The sequence below is a fragment of the Calliphora vicina genome, chromosome 1 (assembly GCF_958450345.1).
Source record: "Calliphora vicina chromosome 1, idCalVici1.1, whole genome shotgun sequence".
Classification (NCBI taxonomy): Eukaryota; Metazoa; Arthropoda; class Insecta; order Diptera; family Calliphoridae; genus Calliphora; species Calliphora vicina.
The window spans coordinates 122,940,769-122,963,700 of NC_088780.1; the positions used below are offsets into that span (position 1 = coordinate 122,940,769).

General features: G+C 31.7%; 2 protein-coding genes across 3 annotated transcripts; both read left to right on the forward strand.

Moving 5' to 3' along the window:
- Positions 1-1,289: 1,289 nt before the first annotated feature.
- On the forward strand, positions 1,290-5,509 carry LOC135952522 (uncharacterized). Its single transcript, XM_065502525.1, has 5 exons — positions 1,290-1,468; positions 1,546-1,689; positions 2,718-2,848; positions 2,917-3,109; positions 3,238-5,509. The coding sequence occupies exons 1-5, from the start codon at positions 1,290-1,292 to the stop codon at positions 5,507-5,509; spliced, it is 2,919 nt and encodes a 972-aa protein (XP_065358597.1).
- A 4,171-nt stretch (positions 5,510-9,680) lies between these two features.
- On the forward strand, positions 9,681-22,627 carry LOC135963736 (retinol dehydrogenase 14). 2 transcript variants are annotated; one of them, XM_065515704.1, is made up of 3 exons: positions 9,681-9,824; positions 21,524-21,662; positions 21,731-22,627. In XM_065515704.1, the coding sequence occupies exons 2-3, from the start codon at positions 21,530-21,532 to the stop codon at positions 22,459-22,461; spliced, it is 864 nt and encodes a 287-aa protein (XP_065371776.1). In that variant the 5' UTR covers positions 9,681-9,824; positions 21,524-21,529; the 3' UTR covers positions 22,462-22,627. The 2 variants fall into 2 exon arrangements, with proteins under 2 accessions (XP_065371776.1, XP_065371775.1); XM_065515703.1 differs by lacking the exon at positions 9,681-9,824 and adding an exon at positions 13,517-13,657.
- Positions 22,628-22,932: the final 305 nt, after the last annotated feature.

The window sequence follows — 22,932 nt, forward strand, 5'->3', positions numbered from 1 at the left end:
CAGTTTGCTATTACAGCACTGCTATTTGAAAGCATTATGCTACTTTCCCAATAACTGACCAGTTCAAGATCTTAACCAACCAAAGTCATTATATGGAAGATTCAATATCCTAGCATTTGGTGACATTTGATAACTGCAACCACGTTCCGTAGTCGATCACGTGAAATGCTTATCAGTGTTGAGATTCGGCTACAGTCACATATATGGTCTTTGTATGTAGGATAGCTTTGAATTTAGAATAACTGTCAGATATGTTGCTCTATCGGATAGTTAAACATCATCCAGACAGAGTATCTGGAATGTCAATTCTATTCGTTGCAAGATAGTGTCTATATATTTTCATCATCCGCATACACAACAGCAGAATTATAATATATCTCCTCAGCTTTTTAAAAAAGTTCTTGTGAAGTGTCCAAAATGGAAACAGAAACGGTGCTAAAGTGGTTCTTTTATTATATATAAAGTAAAAAAAATACAAACACCAACTTCGAAGCGTTTTGCTTGTCTGCAGATACACCCAGAGTCTCTGGCGGGAATCAAACCCGCAACCCTCAGATTAATAGTCCAGCACACTATTGACTAGTCTATGGTAAGTTTTAACAATTGTTAGCTAAATAGCTGATATTTACAAGAGATATTGGACTACTGAAGATTGCTGCTGATTCTGTAGCGGATCAGATAATGTTTATCAGTCTCATTTTTCTTATATAAAAAGCCTCTCTTGTTGGTCCCATATGGGCACATTTACATTTCAAATTAGGATCTGTAGTGCACTTATTATTCAGCTTTACCCTATTCCTATATAATTATCTGCTCTAGAGTTTTCGTAGTCTAAAGACCCCCACAAATTTACGCATTCTTTCTAAACATAAAAAAATAATTTTAACCAAAATAACCCTCAACAAATCTTGAGAAAATTTACCACAAATAATAAACTTAAATTTTTTTAACACGTTTTTGAACTTGTTTCCAACAAAAATGCACGTAAACTTCAATGAACTCTCTTTACATATACAATATTCACGATTTATGCTGAACCAGCTAAAGTGAAATATTACTACGAATCAACGAATTTCTATATAAACTTAAGATCTACTTTCAATTAAATTAAACTAGAACAATTATTATTAAAACCAACAAATGAAAAAAGAGTAAAGTGACAAATTAAACATTAACATTTAAGTGACAAAATTTTCAGAAATTAGTTGAGTTGATAAAGTGAAACTATAAAGAGTTCTAACTTAAATATAAATTAAAAAAATTGTGGTTTGAACTTAAGAGCCTGCAACATGTCCTGGCTCAGGAGTTTATATTTCCATGGAGTGTTGTTATTATTCGCCCATTTAGTCTGGGCTGATGTTATAGTGCAATTGAATATAAATCGTCCCATTAATGATGTCAGTGATAAATTTGTTAGTTTTACCATGAAACCAGAGGATTTATATAAGGCCTTAGATGGTTCTAATAGGTGAGATTTTAAATGCATTTTTTTTTGGAATATCAGTGAAATATTAAAGTGTTAATTTTATTTTAATATTTATTTAGAAAAACTATAACACGCATGGCCTCCATGTTGAGCCATTCTCATGTTAAATTTGTGGGTGATTATTATTTTGCGGCCAAGACCGAAGGTATACGTTTAAGAAATCCAACAAAAATTGTTTGGAAGGGCTTCAATAAGTGGACCAAGTAAGTAAAGATTTCTATTTTCGAATCATATTGCAGGTGTTTTTCGATCCATTACGAATTTCGCAGTCTTCTAAAATCGGTTGATGTGATATAAAATATCGCAGTGCGCGTGTATTCGTACGAATCGTTAGGTCACTTTTTGGGCATTAGTTCCATCTACATTACATTTCCTTACAAGAAGCAACTCAGAGGTCTACAATATAATTGAAGGTAAAGATGTGATGAAACTTATAACGGCCTAAAGATTAAGCTGGACAGGCCACGTACCCAGAATGCCCCTTAGTAGACCTCAACAAAGAATTTATGAATTATGAATGCTACTCCATACAGAACCAGAGCAAGGGGAAAGGAAAGCAAATATAGCACATTGGAAGAATGCTGCGCAAGACAGAACCGATTGGAAGAAGAAAGTGAACGTGGTGAAGGCCAATACCGGGGTGTAGTACCGAAAGATGATGATGATGACATACATTTAATAATGCCATCAAAAAGATTTTAGCTGCATCAAACGTGGATCAAAGAGATTTTAAAGAAATTCATAGTGACAGTTGAAGAGTCGTGGATTGATTTCTATTAGTTCGGATATTTAACAACAGAACACATAATGTGTTACTCAATATGAGAAAAATCTAAAATATTGACACACGAACCACATCGAAGGAAATACTCTCTTGTTTCTTCGTAAAAAAGAACATGGAACAGCGTCAAATAAGGATCTTTCTCTATCATGGACATGCGAGCTATTACATAAATAACTTGAAATTGGTGAATCGTATCTCTGAGTTGGCACATCAAAAATAAAAGACGAGGTCAACTAATTTGAGACCAGAAGAATCGAATGTAAAAAAACTACCTTGAATTGACATTTACGATGATAAAAATGTCTTTAAAGTGAAAAGTCACCAATTAAAATTCAGAATTATCCCCAGTAAAGCTTTTTCACTAACAACTCCTTTTTGTAATATAACATTTTAGAACGTTACTATTTTTCCAATAAAATTAACTCCTTTTTATCAATTTACTTACAGAGCCGTCAATTGGTCTATGATTATACCGGTGCCATATAAACCCGACAATTGGGATGCCATGCAGGCTTTGAAAATTTTAGATACTTCACAGATGGTGGGTATTGATGAGGCTATCTGGCAGTTGGGCACTGGTAAGTTTAATGAAGATAGTCTGATTAAAAATTAAATTTCAATTAATTTGTTTAATAAAAAATTTCAGATTTCGGTTCTTCCCGTGCGGCGGACTATGTAAGCGAACTGAAGACCTTTAATTTAATGGTGGAGTCATTTAAACAATCTGTTACCAATTGGCAAACTATGGGTGCCGATATTTCGGCTGGTAGTAGTCCGGATGAAACGCGTCGTTATGTGGAGATGTCTAGGGATTTGAATGCGGCTTATGGTTGGATTCAGTAAGTTTAGTTTACATTAAATTTATACAATTTGGTTTAATTAATTAAACTATACATGTTTCGAAACAATTTCCTTAAAAATTGCTCTAAATTGTTGTCTCACTTTCTCTTCCATACTTCATATTCAGATCCGAAGATATGTTCTCAAGCAACAGTGTAGGATCCCCCATATCCGACCGAGATCCTGCTCTTAAAGTCTTATTTAAAGCAAATGTTCCCGTTTGGCTGTCGCTGCCCAAAAAGAAAGTCCTCTCAACACATCTGGATGATGAGGTCATTGATGGACTTAACTGGGCTCAGACAATGGGTGATGCTGCCAATTTGGGTTTCGAATCCATATTTAAACCTCTCAGCCTAGATGATTTGGAAAAACCCAAGTATGGCTTCTATGTAACGGCATTGTTCAAAAAGATAATGGGCTCTCGTGTTTATCCCGCCCGACCTTTGGGTGTGTTTGGTCGCAACAATAAATTGTATACCCACTGTGCCAATATGGTATCGGGCGGTCTAGCTTTTATGGTGACCAATAAGCAGGAGCAACCATTACAGATAACTGTTAGATCCATGAACAAACTACAAGATTCAGAGGTATGGCAATATGCCCTGACCATGTCCAATGGTCATGTTATGCTAAATAATAAAAAGTTGTGGGTGAATTCTACCCTAATGCCTGAGATCAGAAGGAAACACACCAAATCAATGTTGCAATTGAAGATGCCCGGTTTGTCGGTGAGTTTTTGGGTTTTGCCCAATGCCAACTTGGAACACTGTCAATTTACTGAAGTCGAGACACCGGTGGTGCCAGCTGAGGAGACCAATCAAAAAATTAAACGTTATTCATCCACCGATCGCTTGTTAAAGGAACTAATTAAAGAATCGTCCAAACCTCCTCTCTCACCCTTGGCCAGTCTTATTAGAAGACATCGCAGATCAGTGGATACAGATGCAGACAGATTTAAACGCTTTATTTTAGAAGGCTCAAGGGATGAGGTTAAACCTTTGGCCAATTTTGCCGGAAACATTGTACAAGAAATGAAGTCGCCGCTTAAAAGGGATATTTTTTCACCAGACCGCAGAATTTCAGCCATAAAATGGTTAAGCAACATCTTTAAAGAACCCCTAAGTTTGGATTTGCCATTGCTAAAGAGAAATGCCCGCCAATCGGATGCCCATTCAGGACCCTTCTTTATGACTCGTGATGGTAAAAAGACTGCCTTTACCAAGAAGATCACGGAGATTAAAAAACCCGAAAAGAAAGTCAATAAATTTCCTGCAGAAGACCAAGAATTTGATGAGGAAAAGTTCTTTAAAAATGTGGGTGCACAGCCCGAGCCAGAATATGTTCGTGTACCCGAAGGAGATGTGTTCCTAAGTAAAATAGCCTCTCTAGATGGTGAAGATACAGAAGATGAGCTGAAAATAGAAACCAAAAAGTCCAACAAAGCCAAGGCCCCAACTAAAGAAATTGTTAGTGAAATGAAACCATTGCGTCTCTTGCCCACAGAATTCTTTGAAGCCTTACCCGCTAGTCCCCTTAAACCTGTGGCCAATAAGCTCAATATTGGTTCTGCCTTGAATTCCCTGCTTTTCTCGGATCCCTTCGGCAAGAGCTATGGCAAAGCTAGCAAAAATGTATTTGGCAAAAACTTTGATCTGAAAGAAGATCCTATTGCAACGGAAATTGTAGAACCGGAAATCCACAAGGATTTAGATATTGAGGCAGAAACCAATGATGAAGATGATTTTGTGCAAGCTCAAATCGATATAACCCAAAAAGCCTTAAAAAACAAGGATGCAATAGAGGAAGATGAAGAAATTGCCGCCAAAGATGTTGAAGATTTATTGGATGCCACCGAAGAGAGAACCTCGGAAAAAACAAAACCTTTATATTCCAATTTTCTATCCTCTGATAGTTTAAATTTCTTTGGTGAATCTACCAAAACCGAGGCGGACGAGGATGTTGATGTCGAAAACAAATCTGTACAAACTGACAGCTCTAGCAATGGTAAATTTGAGGAATTACCTTGGTGGGATCTATCAGCCAAGCGCTTAAAACGCTCGCTGGACACTCGTTATTCGGCCGATTCGTGGCGTAATAATATGATTAGTAAAGATGAAGATCCCATAACAGCTGCTGATGAATTATCACCATTACGTTACCGAAATTTCGAAAATAAAGTGGATGAGGTCGTACGCACTACCAATAATAAAAATACAAATAAAATCGACGTTGACGATGATGGTTCAATTGGCAAAAGAATTGTGAAGACTTTTAAGGAACAAGTAACAAAATTGGTGGATATTTTCTCGCAACATGTCAATGAATGGTACAATACATTGACGAAACAATTGGATAGTAGTGCTGAGGAAACCACTACGGAAGGCAATCGTATAGCGTAATGTAAGCTTTAAATGATTAAATGGGAGATGTTAAAATTAAATTTGTAGTTGTTAGAGAATTTATTTGAATTATTTTTAAATATCTATTTAAGTTATGTTTACCGTTGTATTTAAACAAATATTAATCTTTCTAATATATTTGCGTAATATTAATGTAAATAAAAATTATGAAATCGTTATAGAAATGCTAAATCTAGACTTTTCTTTGCAAGCAAATGAAATTTCCATTAGCATACATTTCATATTGCAAAACTAAAACTATTCTCTCAAAGAAGACATTGTGTCATTTGTACCTAAGAATTTTTGACAAAATTATATAATTTTGATTCAAAAGACGCGATATTGATTTATTCATGCGTGACCGAAACTTAACAGTAGTCGACATTCAACATGAGATAGGGCGGATCAATAAGTCCCTGACTTTTAGAATGAAATACAGGTTTTTGGATAAAAAAATATTTTATTTTTCAATATAGTCTCCTTTGAGTCCAACGTTTCTTGAATATTTGTATCCCTTCCAAAAACTTAGATTTTTTTTTAAGAGGTCATCAAAATTGGTATTTGTTTGTGGTAGCAATTCGAAGTCTAATTTTGTCATGGAAACTGCACATGTGTGCACCCTTGCATTGTCCTGGTGAATAAGAACTTTTTCCTTGGCCAAATGTGATCGTTTTTTTGTAAAATCACTATTAAAGCTACCCAATAAGTTGTCATAATATTCGCCATTGACTGTTTTACCCTTTTCAAGGTAGCCAATGTCGATTTTCTCCTCAAACTAAACGAAGCAGCTTGTTAAAATGTTGATGGGAAACTCAATGGGAAACTCAAAAAGTCTCGGACTTATTGACCTGCCCCGCGGTGGCTCAGAACTTAATTTCATCAGCCAAAAGTCCATTTTTTTTGTTAAGACCCATTTCCAAAATTTAGACAAAAATATATGTAATTGTGGGCGTGGCATGCTTTATGTTATTTTGTAAAAAATGTGGTATCTGTAAATTTTATCAGAAGTAAAAAATTGGCTGATTTTTGTTCTATGTTGGTAGGATAATAGTCTTTAAGAACTGATATGATGTGTCGTCGCTGTACCGTTTATACCTATTATGTTAAATTTTGTTAGGTACAGTGGGACCTCGATTATCCGTATTGGTCGGGACGGGAAGCATTCTGGATAATGAAATTTTCCCGGTTAATTGAGTACCAATTTTGAGTAGTTTTTTAAAGGATTTTATGTACATGTTTAAATAATATAAGGATTTTATTAAATTTCGGACATATGCCACAGCATTTCATTTTCTGGGCAGAGTAAGTTATTCTACGCAGTAACAGCATTCCAAGCATTATTAATTGACAACAGTGCTTTCTTAAATTCTTATCTATTGATTGACGTGAATAGTTTTTGCACTATAGTTTTTCGATAATGACATTTAAAGCTCCATATTGCACCCTGATCCATCGGTTGGATCTAAGATGTCACATTTGGTTTGGAAAATTGTATAAATCGTTCATTGCTGAGTTTTTCTATTCTATTGATATGAATTGTGGCAGCTATATAATCAGCTGAAGATTTTTGTCCTAAGTTTGTGAATTCCATGTCGCTTTTTGTTTAATTTTGAGTGGAATATTTTAGCCTTTTCATTCACTATTAATCCTGAACTTTTGCCTCTTCAGCAGTCTTTAAATATTTTCAGTTTCGAATGGGGAATTCATCTTTTTCGTTTTATTCACATTGTGTTTGTTGTTCAAAAATAATCGAAAAAATTTTGCTTATAATCCCGGATAATTGAAGTAATTACGGATAATCGAAAAAAAAGTTGAAATCGATCCAAAATTTGTTTCATTTTCTTTCATGGATAATTGATGCTGCCGGATAATTGAATCACGAATAATCGAGGCCTCACTGTACTATATTTTAATTTTAGTGGAATAAAGATTCAAAAGCGGTTGAACAAATTTTACAACCAGAAGAAAGAGTCCTCTTTAAACCCAATAAATACATGTTGACCAGTTTTGACCTGTCTGTATAAACATTTTTTCATTTGAATGAAATTACTCCTAACATTTATCCTATTTTTATTTTACCTGTTCATGTGACTGGCGCAAAGTACAAGTCGCAATTTTAATTATATTGCGATTAAATTTGGCACAAACATTTTTTCGGTCCGAGGATGAAGCCTATTGAAATTGGCTGAAATCGGTCCATTACTTTACCCATACAAATGTTCTCCAGAAATTGGACTTTATCGATCGTAAATGGTTAATTTATTTAGGTATCTACTGAATTCATGTCACTTAACTCTTTGCGGTTAGGTGGTTAGTTTACTAACCACATTTTCTATAGTCTTTAAAACGGAGTTTATTGTCATCTATTGCCATTTTGCTAAACAATTATATTTTTTGAAGTCATCGTTTATGATTTTTTGCAAAACTTTGCCGTCAGGGTGCTCTGGTTAGAGAAATACATATTTATTTGAAAATATTGTAAAATTCAGTTTTTTTAAGAGAATTTCACGTATTCAATAAAAAAAGCACTGAGTGTTTATTGTTCATCGAATTCAGTGTTACTTTGATATTTCGGTTGTTTGGTCAGAAAATTTAGTCAAAAATAATAAATTTTCCAAAAAATTTATACGAAACAAAAATTTGTATTTGTATAGTTATTTTTAATGCCATAATTAGTAAACTAACCACTTCACTCCACAAAAAACCTTGAAATGGGGTGGTTTTGTCATGTTTTGATAAATTTTTTCTTACTTTTTATAATAAACTATCCTTGATTAAAGTAAAAATGCAATTGTTTTGATTTTAAACTTATTCAAAAAAAAAAAAACGTCGACAATCGGTCCATAATTAGTCATACCTCCCATATATGGCCCGCTATTGGGCCGAATAAAATGCACGTGGCAAATTAGATGTAAAAATTGAAATATCGGTAAAACGTAATGCTTTTTATGTAGTTTTGTTTAAACTTGAATAGAAAACCTAGCTGAGAGACATTGAAAGACGATGTTGTATGTCTGAAATGCTGTTTGAACGCTATAAAAAAAATATTTTTGCTCCGAATCATTACGATAATTTTCGGCCGAATCGACACCAATATACATGACGCTTTGGTGGAACCAAAAGGATAATATCTGTTATGAGCTGCTGAAATCTGGCCAGACCAAGGAACACAGGGAACCTGTACCGTTTGAAGCGAGAACGACCAGAATTTGCGGCCAGACATGAAACCGTAATATTGCATCATGACAACGCTCGTTAAAGACTATTTAGAATGAAGTGGTTGGAGAGTTTTGCCTCACCCGATTTATAGTGCAGACCGTGCCCCGTCCTACTACTATTTGTTACGATCGATGCAGAACGCACTCTCTGGAATACGCTTCACTTTGGAACAGAGTATTCGATATTGGATTTATTCGTTCTTGGCCTCAGAATCTATATGTTGTCAGAAAGATGGAAAAAGTTCATAGCTAACAATTTCCAATACTTTGAATAAATGTTTCAAAATAAAAGCTAAAAATTTTGAAAAAATCACACATTTTTAAGAAACTTTCAAAAGTTGTTATGCTTGAATATTTCCAAATTAAACTCTATGTTAATTGAAAAAGAAAAACTTTATTACCATCCAAAGAGAGATTTCAAATCTCTCTCTCTCTCTTACATTATTTTATCAAAAACAAAAGACTCAAACTACAAACTTGCTCACGCACAACCATCAATGGAAAATTTGAAAAAGAAGAGAAGCAAAAAAACTAAATGGTTATAAATTAATGATCATTAAAAAAGCCCTTTTAAGAAAAAAATGTAGGAAAAGCAAAAAATAAAAATAAAAGAAAAACAAATAAAAATAACAACAACAGTAATAATTATAGAAAAGTGTATATGGAAAAGAAGACAGAAAAACCAACATATAACAAAATTATACTCACTTTGACGATTGACTCCCAGCTTTTTTTTCAGTCAGTTTAACAATGCAATCTCAGCATATTGATCGCTAGCAGCAACAACAACAACCTGTTGTTTTACGTTAAAATAATACAACAACCAAAAGACGTGGCTTTTTATTATTATTTTACTTTATTTTATTTTATTGTTGATGTTGTTGTTGCTGTTGTTGCTATTAACTGTGTTTGTGTAAGATTCACTGATAGAGACGCGCTTTAATTCACAGCTATTGACCAGTCTTATAGAAATCGTTCAAGGCGAAGGTTGTGAAGAAGTTTTAATAAAGTTTTTATTTTTTCTTATTTTTGTTTGTGTAAACTAAAAGCAGACACATTTTTAATAAAATTATTTTACAGTAGATTAATTTTACAAGGTAAGTTAACAAGTGTATTGAACATAACTTTAAGTAGATTTAAAATAATTAATAAAGAAGAAATAGAAAATATAAAATAAGAAAAGAAGAAAAATTATTTATAATATAATAAAAATGATATTATTTTAATGTTTAAATGAAAAAGCAAACAAATAGTTTCTGTTAATCGCTTTTTGTTTTCTTAATAAAACCACAAACTATCTTATTTGGTTAAATTTTCTTTAAAAAAAAGAAAATTCTTGAAATTTTCGTCTTTACATATTTTTCAATGACGTGGAAGTTTTAGTATTTTTTTTTCTTCTTTCATCATTTACTACTTGTATGTACATATGTACACCATTGTTCCCCCTTTTCCTTATATTTTTTGTTGGTTCATCATGATGATGATCATGCTGCTGCTAGTTACATTCTCTTCTTCTTCATACATAAGTTGTTTTTGTTTTTCTTGCCTCTTCGACATTGAACTTTAATAAACTTTTTAGAGTACGTACTGTTTAAAATGTATCTCTTGCCATACAAAAAGATACACATAAACTCTACAACTTATAAATAATAATTTACCGACATATCTACAGAATCAAAACATCCAAAAATTTCATAACAATTTCATTTTTTTTTATTTTTTTTGTTGGTTTTAGTCAGAAATTTTGTTTTTGTGAAAGTGTTAAATGGACTTTGTCTTTAAAGTCTTCTTCTTTTCTCTCATTATTGCATAAAATATTGTGCTTCTGTTTGTTGCTGTTGTCGTTGTAGTATCAATACATTAACATGACAAAGATATAGTATTACTACAAATAAACTAAAAATTATTTAAAGCAAATGTTAACCCTTTAAAGTAGCAATGAAAAAAAGTGGTACAATTTGTACCTAAGTAGGACAGTAGGCGACGTAGTTTATTAAAATTTTTTAATAAATATATTCGGTTTTTAGAAGCAGTTGTGTAAGGGAAATACCAAACACAATAAGTGAAGAATTTGGAGATTGGTACCATTTTTTATTGCAATGTAAACAAACGAGTGCACTTAACCCTCTAATGCTTAAGCATGCTTCAAGGCACTCATCGCAAAATGCCAATAAATGCAAATATAACAGACATTTCATTTCAAAAACTTTGAAAGCTTTTGAAAAAAATGCTGATTTGTGTATTTTTTATTATAATCGTAGTTATGTTTCTCGCTTCTTATTTCGAGCGGTAACAACGAAAAAAAAACATAATCAACAAGATATTAAATTTTTGTATTAACGATTTTATTGCTAAAGACATTTTAGCTTAATCCTCATACGTATTATGTTCAAGTAATACATCATAAAAATGGTTACCACAAACATATATGCAATCAGTTACTACAATCATATAAGACTTCTACAATCATGTGATTGACACCTTTAACATATTATGGTTACCGCAATAAGTTACAGTGACCATAATATTGTTAAAAATTTTGAAATGGTTATGGTAAACATGTGCAACCATATTTAAACCCTACACCACCATAGTGGGGAGGGTATTATGCGTTTGTGCAGATTTTTGTAAAGCGCAAAAATATTAGTCTAACACCCACCTTAAAGTATACCGATCGACTTAGAATCACTTTCTGAATCGATTAAACGATATCCGTCTGGCTGGCTGGCTGTCCATGTAAACCTTGTGCGCAGAGTACAGGTCGCAATTTTAAAGATATTTCGATCAAATTTGGTACATATAATTTTTTTGGCCCTATTGAAACTGGCTGAAATCGGTCCATTATTTCACCTAGCCCCCATACTAATGTCCTCCCGAAATTGGACTTTATCGGTCATAAATGTTTAATTTATATATGTATCTACACAAAATTCGCTTCAAATAAGTTTTATATAAATTCATGTCACCAAATTTTGTTACGATCCGTCTATAATTAGTAGCTCCCATATAGACCCGCTTCCGAAAATCACTTTAACGTGCATAAATCGCTTAAAAATTGTGGTATACTCACAAAATTCAACATAGTAAACTTTCATGTAGACATAAATCACACGACCTAATTTCATATAAGGCCCACTTTTAAAAGAAAAATGTTTTTGCTCTTTTACTTAGTGTAGGGTATTATATGGTCGGGCTTGACCGACCATACTTTCTTACTTGTTTTTATCTGGATGCATCCTGCTCATTATTATTAGATTTTTATTATTTAGAGAGATTTAACTAATTATTTATGAAAATTCGTATAAAGGATTTGAATGAGCATGTTTTGTGAAAAATTGAATGTGGGCATGGCTATATTACGCCCACTTCTCGTACATATTGGGAATTTAAATGTTTAAATTCTTTATATTTGTTTAAAAATTAATGATTAACATTGCCAAAGAATACAACTAAGTATACACTAAAAAGAGAGAATCAGTTAAATAAAACTTAAACCGTTCCATATAAAAATTCTCAAAAATACGTAAATTTATTCTAATATTGTAAAAATTCATAAAACATTAAAATATTGGCATATTAGTTACTCGGTAGATTTTATAGTTGCTTCCGTTATCTTTTTGGACAAAGTGGTCCACTTACATAACCTGGGATACCTTGCCAGTGTTCTTTAAGTTTTTTTTACAAGAGCCCAATAAATTCCCACAGCCGAAGTTCTGGACAATTGGTTGGATCGGGCCATAAATATGAAGGGACTCTGTGCTATTTTAAGAAAGGTAAAAACCATATATATTTCTGTGTTTATCGTGCCTGATGTCAGAAATTATTGGCTTTTTTTGCCACAAATGGCTTCCAAGATCTTTAACGCATTAAGATCTGGAACTTTCTGAACTTTATACGACTTCAACCCAGCATTAGCTTTGGCTCTGAGCACAAAAGAATCAGAGCATTTGACTTTACGAGATGCTTTTCTCATAAGTGTTCGATTTTCTTTCAATGTTCAAGTCTTCCTTATACTGTTTAATGACTTTGAAACAGTGTGACGATGCAGCTTCAGATCTTTTGCTATTTTTGGGAAAGTCCATATTGGATTTTTTCAAAAGTTTTAATTATTTTTTCACATACTTTTTTTTTGCTGTCCATTTTAACGCGGGAAAAATTTTGAATATTTTTTTTTTGGAAATTTTCGGAAATTTCTTTATATGTTTTCTTCTTAAAGTTAAAGTTTATAACAACAATGATATTTAATAGTTAAAAAGTAAATTTTTTTTATTGTATCCTAACGACCCTAAGTACCTCATAAGGGTTAACTTAATGTTGCAAGCATGTTAATTTAATATTATTTCTCCAATTTATTAACGCTAAATAAATATTACATCAACATTTATTTATACTAAAATTACATTATTAACAAAATTTTAAAAAGCAAAGAAGACCAAAAATCGCTTAAACCGTAAAGCACCATGACATAGAAACACAAATTGTAAAACACTTATAAAACATAAATTTTTGTTAAGAAATCACTTTTCATTTTTTAATAAATAAAAGAAACACAACAAAAATAAAAGAGCTAAATATAAGAAATAAAACAAGTTTGCATAATTTAAAAAAAGTTATATAATTCACCAAAAAAAAAAAAACCAAAAACCCTAATAAATACCTATACAAGACATGTGTTTATTAAACAAAAATTTAATGATTTTTTTTAGTTTGTTCACATTGTGGTTATTGTTGTTGTTTTGTTTGTTTTGTAAATAAATTAATAAATAAATAATTATGAGTATTTTATAGGATGGGTCTAATATTGGGTTGGTTGCCAGGCGATTTTTATATACGTGATATTTGTGTAATCGCTATTATATCAGCTATTGTGGCCACACTTTTAAGTTTGCGTTTCTATTTGCGGATTACAGCGGGTAGATGTTTTACGGAGGTAAACTTTTTACTTTGTTACAAAATCCCCTCCCATAGCCTTTTCTCTATCTTTATAAAATGGTTTTAGAGAAAAATAATTGTATAAAATTCCCCCTTTTTATTAAATAAATTCAATTTGTATATATTTGTTTATATTTTAATTAAAATGTTTATATTTATATCTACTTATTTCGGTTACTGTAATTTGTTTTTATTTTAATTTTCTTTTGTTGGTTTTTTTTTTTGCAAATTAATTGCTTAAAGTTAATTCAGCAGTTTATTTCTTTGTCAGTTTTTTTATTTTTGTTTTAAAGTGTGTCTACAACATTTAAGTTTAGTTTTAATTAAGCTTTTTAACCGGAGGTCAGTGTCGTCGTATTAAGTTTTGAGTTTAAGCGTTCAAGCGTCCAAGATCTCATGTCATATTATTAAACCTTTAATTTCTCTAAGACAAATACTTATAAAACATTTGTAAGTTTTGTTTAAAAAATAATAGAAAGTTTTGTGGATTTTGTACAACATAACAATCCATTTTATTTGCAACAAATGATCGCTAAGATCACTTAAATTTCATATAGGGTGCATAGGATTTAACTTTTTTAATGTGTCATAGTCCCATCAAAATATTTGTATAAGTACAGTAAGGGATTTCCAAAAAAAAAGTTGTGTGCATTTTAAGCTTAGAAATTAGATTTAAACAATCGTGAAATTGTTTAAATCTACTTTTATAGAATCTCTGCTATTGTTAATGATACATTACAACTTGACAAATTTAATTTGTATTAAGTTAATTTGTATTAAGTTAAAACTTAAAACGTTAAAATATAAAAATTCTCAAAAATAGGTACATAAATTTATTCAAATATTGTACAAATTCATTAAACATTAAAATATTGTCATATTTCTCGGTATTTATAAATATATCCACTTTTTCCGGAAATACTCCCATTAAAAATTTTATAGTTGTTTCCGTTACCTTTTGTACACTTAAAATCGGACATGTCCTGGCATACCTTTCCTGTGTTCTTTAATACTTTTTTTTACAAGAGCCCAATACCATTCCACAGGCCATAGTTCTGGACAGTTGGGTGGATTTGCCTACACAACATTCAAAATCCGTAAAATATGATGATATTCAGTACAAATTTATAAATTTGCGTTCATCATGGTTCAGTATCATTTACAGAAACCTTGTTAATCCCGGTGTTCACGAAAAATAAGCTCAAATGACTCCTCCGTCATAAATGGAGCATCATGCAGGGACATTAAATGAATACAATGAGTCTTCGTGAATGATATGTACGTCGCACAGTGGTATGAGAAAAAAAGAGGGAAATAAATCTGTAACTTCTAAACCCTTAGTCCGATTTGAATGAAATTTGACATGCGCACAGACGAAGATAATTTACTTAACATAGAAATTCATAAAAAAGCATGTTGCCTACATAACACCATATTTATGAATGTAAATAACAGTGCTAGGTATGTATATTCTCAGCGAGTTGTTAAGTTTTCCCAAATTTATTTGACACGTAAAAAACACAAGGTAGACATGTTATATATCAATGGATAGAGGATTTTGTCTACTTTTCAAAAATGTATATAACTTTTGACAATTAAAAAATTCATGGAATACTTTTTTTTTAAAATATGACAAAAAATGCTTTTTATTGAGTTTTTGCAAAGATACAAATTTTTCAAATTGAAATAAAATTTTGATTTATGAATATTTTTTAACGAAATTTTACACTTATATAGATTTTTTATTGAAAATGGAAAAATAAAAGCAAATTTTGAAATTTATAATCAGGAATCCCGCAATTCCCAAAAAAGTATTGAAAAATTCCAAAAATGGTATTTTTTCGGTTTTTGGCTATAATATCCATACCACGGGCGGGGTTATCGGAACCCTTTACAAAATGATTAAGAACATATTGGGCCATCTAAAATAGGTTACTATATTTTGATATCGAGTATGCGATTAGAGAATTTTTGCCCTAAAGTTGAATTTTACATAAAAAATAGGAATTTTTTGAATGGACCTGGTCCCCTAGGTATCAAAAAGTATACATTTTTTTCATTTAAAATATTTGACGTAAAGTTAGCTTTTCAAAAAGTACAAATTCATTATACATCCTCTTATAAATTTTTTTAGATAACTTAAAAAGAATAAAAGTACTTTTTTACCCAAAAAATTGCGAAAAATCGCCTTTTTAATTGTTTTTAAATTCAAATGCATGTAACTTTGGACTCAGTCATGATTTTTAAACACTTCTTTCTTTATTTGATATATAGATCTATTGTTAATCCTATAAAAGAAAAATGGATAAAATCGGGGAATATTTGGAACCGCGGTCACCAAAAAAACTGGAGTAGGGTGGTTAAAAATGTTGAAAATTAAATTTTCAAATGCGAATATCTCCTAAGCTATAAAAGATAATTGATAGCTACGACGAGGTTTTATGTAGTGCTCGACAGATCGAGGAGATTCTATATGTGTAATTTTTTTAAAATCGGAACACAGACGATGAAATAGGATCATTTTAAAAATTGAACATACCCGAGGTGTCCTACTTTGGGAACCCCTGGTCTCGCTCCTGGTGGGCTCATGAGGTACAAATTCAAAACTTAAACTCGACTACACCTCCTCTTTGCTCATTCAAATCGGAGTAAGGGTTTAGAAGTTACAGATTTATTTCCCTCTTTTTTTATTCTCATACCACTGTGCGACGTGGTCCACTTATGCTTAAAATCGGACATGTCCTGGCATACCTTTCCTGTGTTCTTTAATACTTATTTATATATAAGGAGTGAGATCGAAAAATTCTTAACATACATATATGTTTATAAAAAAGAAACCACTAAACTTACAGCTTTATTTTTTTTTTTATTTGATTGAAATTATTATTACAATTTACAAAAAAAATTATTTTTATAGTTTTAATCACTAGTGATGAAATTTTGAACCTTTTTCGGAAACCCTTCCATTAACGTTTTTATAGTGCTTTCTGTCACTTTGCTCGAACATGTAGTCCATCTCCGTTTAAAATCTACCACACTTTTGGACACCTTTTTTGTACTCTTCAATTCTCTTTTAACAAGAGCCCAATATCTCTCCACTGGCCTTAGCTCCGGGCAGTTTGGAGGATTTGCCTCTCTTGGTACAAATACCACATTATTGTTCTTGTACCACTCAAGGGCTTGTTTGCCATAGTGACAGGATGCCAAGTCAGGCCAAAAATAAGTGGACACATTATGAAGTCTTATGAATGGAAGCAGCCTTTTTTGTAAACATTCCTTGATGTAAATTTCGGTATTTATAGAGCCCGTTGTAACAAATGAGTGGCTTCTTTTGCCGCAACTGCATATTGCTTGCCATACCAAGAACTTTCTGGGAAATTTTGTCTGCTTTTGGGTCCTAAACTTTTCTTCAACATTCCCTCGAGCATCAGCAACATAAAATTTTTGACCTGGAAGTTGCGAAAAATCTGCCAGAACATACGTTTCGTCATCCATTATGCAACAAGAATATTTTTTTTATAAAACTTGACTTCAATTTCCGTGCTCTGTTTTTGGCCTCTAAATTTTTAGTAGCGTTCCTGTCAGGAACTTTTTGAGCCTTGTATGTTTTTAAACCTGCATTAGCTTTAACTTTTCGTACCAAATAGTCCGAGCACTGAGCTAACCGGGCTGCTTTCCTACCGGATGTGTTGGGAGCTCTTTTGAAAATGCGTTCTATTTTTTTGGCTTTAGAAACATCATGTGGACCATTCCTTCTACCTGAACCAGGTTTTCTATCAACTGACAAGTTCTCCCGGTACTGTTTAATAACATTGGAAACAGTTTGACGGCAGACCTTTGTATGCTTGGCCAACTTTTTGTAAGACCAAGTTGGGTTTTGTTGAAAATATTTAATAATTTCAGTACGCACTTTTTTCTGGTCACTCATTTTAATCAGATTAACAAAAAAATTAATATAATTGACATTACACATAATAACTGACATGTTTTTCAAAGGTAACTTGATCAAAAAAAAATTCAAATAATACTTGGGTTAAAAAATGTAATGAAAAACGTGTGTTAAGAATTTTTCGATCTCACTCCTTATGTATATGTATTATACAAATGATGATTTAGGTAAGAGAACGCGACATTAGAGTATGAACAAAAGAACAAAAATCATCATTAATTGAGAATTTGTTCATTAGTTGTATTAATTTGTTTTTGATAGAAAGAGATAAAGACACTAAAAGTAGCTAAGATTAAGAACAAATATATTTGTTATTTTCTCATGATAAGCATAGACTTTTTTAATATAATGTTAAACAAATCAGTTCCATAATAACGCTTTAATTTCCGGTACCTGTTAATATTATGTAGACATTTATTTACTTTTCATAAATTGATTAGGTTATAATGTCAATAATAAGTTGTTTAACAACACAATATTTAAGTATTTTTAAATATTAAGTTTTTTAAAGACCAAAGTCCAAAAAATTTTATAGAAAAAATATTTACAATTTATTTGCAAAAATTATAAAAACATGCAAGCAAATATGTAAATATTAATTTAAATTTATTTCAAAATAGTTTAGTTAAATACCAAAGTTTAAGGAGATTAAATCAAGCGATTATTTCTATTCAATACCTTTTTAATATGAACTTTTTAAGTACAGCTATACAATTGTTGAAATATTTACTAGTTTTAATTGTTTTCATTAAAAAATTTGAAGCAATTTGTTGGATAATTATATTTCTAGGCTTAAAATAAATTTTTAGTCATATAATCTACTGAAACTAGTTCATGACAATTTACACAAAAGAAATAAAACAAACCCCCCCATGGACAAAGTTACAGCCACGTCTGTGCTCTACCTGATTATTTTTAATAACCTACTAATAATTTCAAGAAAAAAAAAATGTGACTTATAAATAACAATTTCAATTGTTTTTATTATTGTTTTAACTGGTATTTAAATAAATTTTATACGCAGTCATGATTGTGTTATTGTTTTGTTGCCTTAACTTCTTTCTTAATAAAGTTAATCATACTTGTACTTTATACGGTCTTACAATGACGTATCGTTACGTATCGTTTACTATCACATTTGTTTTTATTATTTTTTGTTACAAAGTACTTTATAATTAAGGTACTATAAATTAAAGAGCGTATAGTAAATAAAAATTAAAATAGCCTTAACTATGATCATGACAAATGGATGTTTAAACGTTAGTGGTTTGATTCATAAATGTATTCATAATGGAATTATTTGAAATTCATTTCCATTTCTATTAAACAGGTTTCATTATTGTAGTTAATAGAAATTAATGTGAAATTTAAGGAATTTCCAGACGACAATACTAAGTATTATTGGGTGTATGACTTGAAAATACGGGATTTTTTTTTTAAATTTTAAGCTTTTATTTTGAAACAAAGTATTGGGCACTGTTAGCCCATCTTGTTGGCTACATATGGATTCCGAGCCAAAACTGCACATCTTTTGATGCCAAGAACGAATCAAGCCAATAACGTCTGGACTATAAAGCGGGAGAGGCAAAATTTCCCAACCACATCATTGTAAATACTTTCTTACAGATATTGGAAGATGTGGCCGAGCGTTGTCATGATGGAATATTACGGTTTCATGTATGGCCGCATATTCTGGCCGTTTTTCGCCCAGGGAACCTGTGATGGTCTGGTCAGATTTCAGCAGGTCATAATAGATAGGACCCTTTTGCTCCCACCAAATACAGAACCTTACCTTAGGGCCATGGATATTTGGCTTTGGTGTCGATTCGGCTGGTTGGCCAGGCATCATATACGATCTCTTACGCTTCGGGTTATCGTAATGGATCCATTTTTGGATTCGGTGCAAAAATTATTTTCTTTTATAGACATACAAAATCGTCTTTCAAGGTCTCTCATAGAGTATCCAAAACCGGTCAACCGGTTTTTTCATCTTTGTAAACTACACCGGTATCGGTTTTTTTACAAACCGGTTTTTGTAAAACGGTTAACCGGTTTTAATGAAATATATTTTCTAAAGCTCATTCAAACATATTTATGAACAACTTTGATACCATTTCTAAAAATATTGATTTATTTTATAGAAAATTATAGCATTTGACAATATTTCGTAAAGACATAAAATAATTTAATTGCATAAAGAATTCAAAAATACTAAATTTCCATTAAATACTAATTTAATATAATCCGGTTAATCGGTGTTTTTGAAGACAAAAACTGAAACCGTTTAACCGTTTTTTTTAAAAGACAATAATCGAAACCGGTTATTTCAAAAACACACTTTTTCGGTTAAACCGGAAACCGGTTTTTTAAATTTGCCGGTTTTTTGGACACTCTCGTCTCTCAGCTTCAATTCGTATGATACTCAATATCCCTGATTTAGAATGAATACTGGATTTTGAAATTGCAGTTGAACAATCTTCATGGAGTAATGCCTCCAATTCTTGGTCTTCAAACTTCTTTGGCTGGCCTGGACGATCTCAAAACATTTTTAAGTTTGCTTCCATTAATAATGCAATATTATTAGAAATTCCAAATATTGCAAAATTTGACATTCACGATTTAAAGGTTAAAGTTGTCCGATTTTAGTAAAGCTTTCGGTGTATATTTAAAATTATATGGACTATAATATTGATTGATATGAAATTGGGCTTATTCGCCAAAATATGGGAAAAAAATTATTTTAACATTTAACATTTTTTTCCCTTATATATCCTGAATAAATCCCAAAGAATTGATTTAAAAATTAAACAATTTCTTTAACAAAATTTAAAACAGAGTTTTGAAACAGCCGTTAAAAATCAACGTTTTTGGACCATACTAGACAAAAAATAATTATTTAATGCCAAAATATATAAGGCACATTTATATATAAAGTTAAAGTGGAATATTACTGTCTCCATAATGAGAAAATTGTTTTTAAATTTAAGTGAAAAATTCACTTGAGTGAAATGACAGTCAAGTCGAAAAATATTTCCATTTAGATAGAGAATAAAACTAAAAATCTATATAGACATTCATAATAATACAATATTTTTAAGAAACACATGTTTCTTTATACATATTTATATTGTTACGTTTTAACCTTTTAAAAACGATGGTTTATTTCCATTTAATTGCAATTAAAAGCGATCAGTAGTTTAAAATTTGTAACAACACTTTATTTAAATTGACACGACAAATTAAATTGTCACATACACTTTACAATGTCCAATAATATTCTTGTAATACAGTTGATGTTAATTCTAACAAAGCTTAATATAAACTTTTACTATTTATATATACTGTGTCATCTTCTAGTTGTTTCATGAATTATCTATCTAACGGACAAAACTAGAAAGTTATATTTCTAGAGCTTTTAGCAGTTATGTTAATGTTAGCTTTTAGCTTTAACAGTTAATGTTGTTATACTTACAAACAATGTTAATAACAGCGTGTTATCAACATTGTTGATAAGCAGAAGTTTCGAGCACAATGTTTATAAACAAGCTGAATGTTGCAAGCAGCCGTTACAGACCGTTAAATTAAAATCGTTAATACAACTTCGTAACAATATTTTTTTACTTGCGAGTATCGTTGAGATATGCCTTGTTCAAAGACCATTTTTTGGTTCATTATCCTGTATTCAAAAGAAAAGATTTTTTAGGAAAAAATGTATATTGAAACTAGGGTACATCGAAAACTTTTATTTCATCCTAATTAGTAAAATAAATTGCATAATTTGTAAATTGTATATTTTGAAGTAGCTTTAAATTTTCCTGGCTATGGCCCTGCTTTATAACCACCCTCTAAACACATATTCCAAATATCTCAAACTAAAACTAATCATTCACTTATTTATTTCTTTAACTATTACAGACAAATATGCAAGGAAAAACTGTAATCATTACTGGTGCCAACAGTGGTATTGGCAAGGAAACTGCCCGTGATTTGGCCAAACGTGGTGCTCGCATTATTATGGCTTGCCGCAATTTGGAAACCGCCAATGCTGTTAAAGGTATAAATTCCCTCTATAGTACAGGCGCTTTAAACAAATTCTTAATTTCAAAATTATATCTTTTACAGAGGAAATTGTCAAGGAGACTGGCAACGATAAATTGATTGTGAAGAAATTGGATTTGGGCAGCTTCAAGTCGATACGTGAGTTTGCCGCCGATATTGTTAAGAATGAAAAGAAAATCGATGTACTCATACACAATGCCGGTATGGCTTTGGCCTTCCGTGGCCAGACCAGTGAGGATGGCATTGAATTGACCATGGCCACCAATCATTATGGTCCATTTTTGTTGACCCACTTGTTGATCGATGTTCTGAAGAAGAGTACTCCCGCACGTATTGTGATTGTAGCCTCCGAATTGTATCGTTTAGCTTCGGTGAATCTTAACAAATTGAATCCTATTGGCACCTTCCCAGCTGCTTATTTGTACTATGTCTCCAAGTATGCCAACATTTACTTTGCCCGCGAATTGGCTAAACGTTTGGAAGGTTCCGGTGTCAGTGTTAACTTCTTGCATCCCGGTATGATTGATTCTGGCATTTGGCGTAACGTACCCTTCCCCTTGAACTTGCCCATGATGGCCATTACCAAGGGTTTCTTTAAGACCACCAAGGCTGGTGCCCAAACCACCATCTATTTGGCTACATCCGATGAGGTGGCCAATGTTCATGGCAAATATTTTATGGACTGCAAAGAGGCTACTTTAAATCCTGCCGCTATGGACGAGGAAAAGGGCATGAAGATCTGGGAAGAATCAGTGAAATTGGTCAAATTGACTCCTCAGGATCCAAAAATCTAAACGTAACGTTTTGAGACTGAGTGTTTTTTTATCAGCTATAAGTAGGTTTGTTTTATTTTAATGTGTAATTTGTGGTATCTACAGTCTTTAAAAATATGTATTTTAAGTTCTACTTTTTAATGACTTTTTTTAAAAAATAAATAAAGAAAATTTAAAAAAAAACAAATATTTTATAAAATTTAGTTCAAGTTGCAAGAATTGGTCTTAAAAAGTGGTTGGCATAAGGAGAACTAACTATTTATTTTTTGTAATCTGACCAGTAGTAGTGGTGCCAATACTGTACACAAGATTTTTTATAGAAAGCCGTGTTATACTGTTATACAAATGATTTTTTATAGAAAAATTTTTATATACTAGAGCTTATATCTCTTTTTCTTTAGCTTCACTTGAACCATTTAGAATAGAGTTTCATGTTCGGTTTTAATCGAAACCGCGTTTTTTCAAGGCCTAAAACCGTAACCGACAATTATT